The sequence below is a fragment of the Hakea prostrata genome, unplaced genomic scaffold (genome assembly GCF_041222555.1).
Source record: "Hakea prostrata isolate BN-2017 unplaced genomic scaffold, UWA_Hpros_2 contig_103, whole genome shotgun sequence".
NCBI lineage: Eukaryota > Viridiplantae > Streptophyta > Magnoliopsida > Proteales > Proteaceae > Hakea > Hakea prostrata.
In genome coordinates, this window is record NW_028291222.1 from 114,708 (window position 1) to 118,989 (window position 4,282).

The 4,282-nt window shown below is 35.1% G+C and overlaps 1 protein-coding gene across 1 annotated transcript; it reads left to right on the forward strand.

Annotated features, from left to right (window-relative positions):
* Nucleotides 1–705: 705 nt before the first annotated feature.
* LOC148998873 (caffeic acid 3-O-methyltransferase-like) lies at nt 706–3,961 on the forward strand. Its single transcript, XM_089141648.1, has 4 exons — nt 706–1,161; nt 2,747–3,057; nt 3,192–3,256; nt 3,665–3,961. Exons 1-4 carry the CDS (start codon nt 755–757, stop codon nt 3,959–3,961), a joined length of 1,080 nt encoding a protein of 359 aa, XP_088997774.1. The 5' UTR covers nt 706–754.
* The last annotated feature ends 321 nt before the right edge of the window (nt 3,962–4,282 follow it).

The window sequence follows — 4,282 nt, forward strand, 5'->3', positions numbered from 1 at the left end:
TTTATAGGAAGACCCGTTGATCAACCTACAATTCAATTATGACATCACAGAAATGTAGGACATGCAACAAAAGAGAGGGGCACGAACTCTAGCAAAGATAGTAGGCATTTGTTAACAACAAAAAATAAATTGTTCCTTCACCAACCACTAAAGTCAAAGAGAAGAATTGGCACTTGGTCTCTTGTGAATTTATATTGTCCCCCTTACTAAAAAAAATCTTAAATGTCTTCTTTCTTCTTCTATGATCAGTTCATTCTTCTTTCTCTCTTCATTATTTTATATTGTATAGAATAATTCAACTAATGGTATATTTGTCATTTCCTTTAACCAACTCAATGTTCTAATGGAAAAAGGGTGCGACTAATCACTTGAATTTGAAGAGTTTTCGGGTGTCTATGCTTTTTGGCAATTATCTTGGAGTGTCTTTGAAATTTAAAAAATATATAAAAGATCGCTTAAATTACCAAGTGGCATTAGAGAGCCCCTCAAAAGCGAATCTGTAAGACATGCATCTTACTACTCCAAATATTATTTAAAAAAAAAAATATCCTGCAATGCCACAGTTCATGCCTAAGCTTTGTTCGGTGGTGACGAATCATGATACAAACTAAAGCATTAATTGTGATTTTTATGATTTCGGGTTGGTGAGCTCTTCACTATTAATTGAACTAACGACATCTCTCTTCACCACAGAAACCCAAGTTTCCAAGCTTACCAGAAGGAAAGAATCCAAAGTGCTAAGAAACAGATTTCCATGGATTCAACCAAGCAACAGTTGCAGTACGAAGATGAAGAAGCTTGCTTATATGCAATGCAACTCGCAAGCTCTTCAGTTCTTCCCATGGTCTTGAGATCGATTGTCGAGCTCGGAGTTCTCGAGATCATCGATAAAGCAGGTCCAGGAGCTGAAATGTCACCTTCTGAGATTGCTTCTCAGCTTGGAGCACAAAACCCAGATGCCCCAGTTATGATTGATCGTGCCCTTCGACTCTTAGCCAGTTATTTAGTTGTCACTTGTTCACCGAAGACAAATGAAGATGGAAAGGTTGAAAGGGTTTATGGACCAGCTCCAATCTGCAAGCTTTTCCTTAAAAATGAAGAGAAGGGATCGCTGGAGATGTTGATGCTTATGCATCAAGACAAGGTCACCATGCAGGGCTGGTACAGATGAATTCAACTTCCTGATTTAAATTTTTTTATGTTTCTAGTTTGATTTTATTTTAAATATATCCGTTTTTTTTTTTTTCTTCTTCCATAAAAAAGGGCGTACCCAGTCCCGCGGCTCCCATATTAGGGGTGGGGGGGGGGAAGGGGACCCGCGACCTCCAGCGCACAATGGAGAGACTCCACCATACTGCGGCCCCCGCCCCTTCAATCATATTAGAGTTGGTCCGGGAGTTGCTCCCATAAGTGATAAGCTTAGAGAAAGTCGTTTGAGGTGGCACGGCCACGTTCCAACGGAGACCTATAAATGCTCTCTGACGGAGAAGTGATATAATCCATATTGAAGGAACTAGAAGGGCTAGGGGGTAGACCTAAGATAACCTTAGGAGAAGTGGTGAGAAAGGATATGTATAGTTTAGGCCTTGTATCTAGCATGACCTCGAACATAACTGATTGGAGGGCAAGAATCCATGTAACCGACCCCATTTAGTTGGGACAAGGCTTATTGTTGTTGTTTTCTTCCATTGATTTGGGAGTTAGAGGGAGAATAATGTGCTTTCCTACTCTTTTGAACCACACATAGTGATGGAGCTTGCCTGTAAATATTGAAAAAAATCGGAGGTAAATTTTTCAGTAGGTCCCATCAGGGGTTCCCACTCCCATTGCGTGATTCAAAAATTTCAAAGGAGCACATTGTTCTCTGAAGGAGCTATCCGTCCGAACTCTTGATTTGGCTATTGGTGTCATTCACCATGTCATACCATGTTTAGTATATATATAAATATATATATATATATATATATATATATATATATATATATATATATATATATATATATATATAATATATATATATATATATATATATATTCAATTTTATTTAAATTATATCCAACATGAATCAATATATCTTTAATTTTATTATACTATTTTGCTGATATTTAATCAAAGAAAGAGAGATGCTAGTAAATTATACTCTAGATGCAAACTCTCTCCTTTCAATATAAAATTTTAAAACAAGTGATTATGCAGATGATAATATTATTATTTGAGCAATCAAACATACATTCTACGATGTAAATTCTATTATGCTTGCATTCCTCAAAACTTAGTGTATTAAGATTATATTCTATATTTTCAAATATTATATCAACTATATGCCTTCTTATTGTTAAAATAATAAGATTAAGTGATAACTTAACCATTTATCATAGTTTTCAAAATTCTTATATTGCCCTCTTTTACATTTAAATCCCATTTAATTTAAAAAATAAAATAAAATAAAGAAGAGGGAGGCGAGAAGAGAAACCATGATTGAAGTTGGAATACTTTCCAATTTTCTTTTTTATTCCCTCTTCACTTAAAACAAGATAGAACAAAGACAAATATGTTTTTTTTACTATTTAACACTAACAAATATAATAGAATAATATTCAAGGATAAAAACGCAATAGTATCCTCGTATTATTATTATTAGAAAAGTAATAATCATGCTAATTTCATTGAAGATTAATAAGAATATTAGATAAACATTTTCTGTGTATTAAATAATTTTTTTAAAAAACCTCTTTTTTTTTTGTAGGTTCCACATGAAAGAAGCCATTCTTGGAGGTGGAATCCCATTTAACAAAGCATTTGGAATGACAGCATTTGAATATCAAGGTGTGGATCCAAGATTCAATGTTCTTTTCAACGAGGCAATGAAAGGCCAAACCATCATTACCATGAATAAACTTCTTGAGACATACAAAGGGTTCGAAGGCCTGAACTCAGTAGTAGATGTTGGTGGTGGATTTGCAGTTGCCCTTAGAATGATTACTTCCAAGTATCCATCAATCAAGGGTATTAATTTTGATTTGCCCTATGTTGTTGCAGAAGCACCATCATATCCTGGTAATATTCTTTTTGTTACCAACATTATCTTCTTTGTCTACTTTGTTTTATATAGTCTATCACACAATGACTGAGGATCCCAGGTAAGAGCATAATGATAGATCTATCGTCTTGTGTTTGAATGGTACGAGCAGGTGTGGAGCATGTTGGAGGGAGCATGTTTGATAGTGTTCCAAAAGGAGATGCCATCTTTATGAAAGTGAGTTCTATAGTTATGAGTCTTCATAAAATTTTAAAAGAAATTGAATAGAAAGAAAATCAAATAGAAACAAATGCCTAGTTCAAGTGGTGAGATGAATTGGAATCTTCTACCGTTGAGATAGAGGGTACCATGACTATGACATCCATCACTACAAATTAAGTATGTGACTCATCTCTGAATAATGAAAAGGTAGACTCCTCTCGATGTACTTTTTGCACAGTAATTGCAGATTTTTAATTATGTAGAGGTAGTAAGATCAAAGATGTCTTGAATTCAGACATTTATTCCTCCATATCTCTCCCTCCAAAAAAAAATGACCTTCCTGACTGTATGGTAAAAATATCAACTTTAATGTACTTACTGACATATTGATTTGTTGTAATTGTTTTTGCATGAGATTTCCAGTTGATATTGCATGACTGGAGTGATGAACATTGCTTACAAATTCTGAAGAACTGCTATGAAGCATTAGCAGAAGGTGGAAAAGTGATAATAGTTGATGCAGTTCTTTCAGAAGCTGCAGAAACTAACCGTGTAGCTCGAGCTGGATATCAAATTGACAATTTAATGATGATGATAAACCCTGGTGGAAAAGAAAGAACTGAGAATGATTTTAAAGAACTTGCCAAGGCAACTGGGTTTCGTAGTTGTCAACTGGTTTGCCCTGTGATTAACCTTTGGGCTATCGAATACATAAAGTAAGCCATGAATGCAAGTTTTACGTTGATTAAAATAAGCACGGATTTCTTGCTTGGTCAGTACAAGACGTAAGTTTCCCTCTGACTGGAATAAGCACTTATTGCTTGGTTGTATTATTTTTGATGATTAGGTGATCCCTTATAGTGTTTGTTTGGCCAATGGTTTCACAGCTGGTGAGATCATATGCCCCGGCATGCAATCTTGTATCTTTTTCATTCTAATGAAAACACACACTCTCTCTCTCTCCATTGTTATGTTAAAGTTATAGGTTGCGTTGTACTAGAAAATGCCTTTCTCTGCCAACACAGAGCTGTTCTAGTGGTG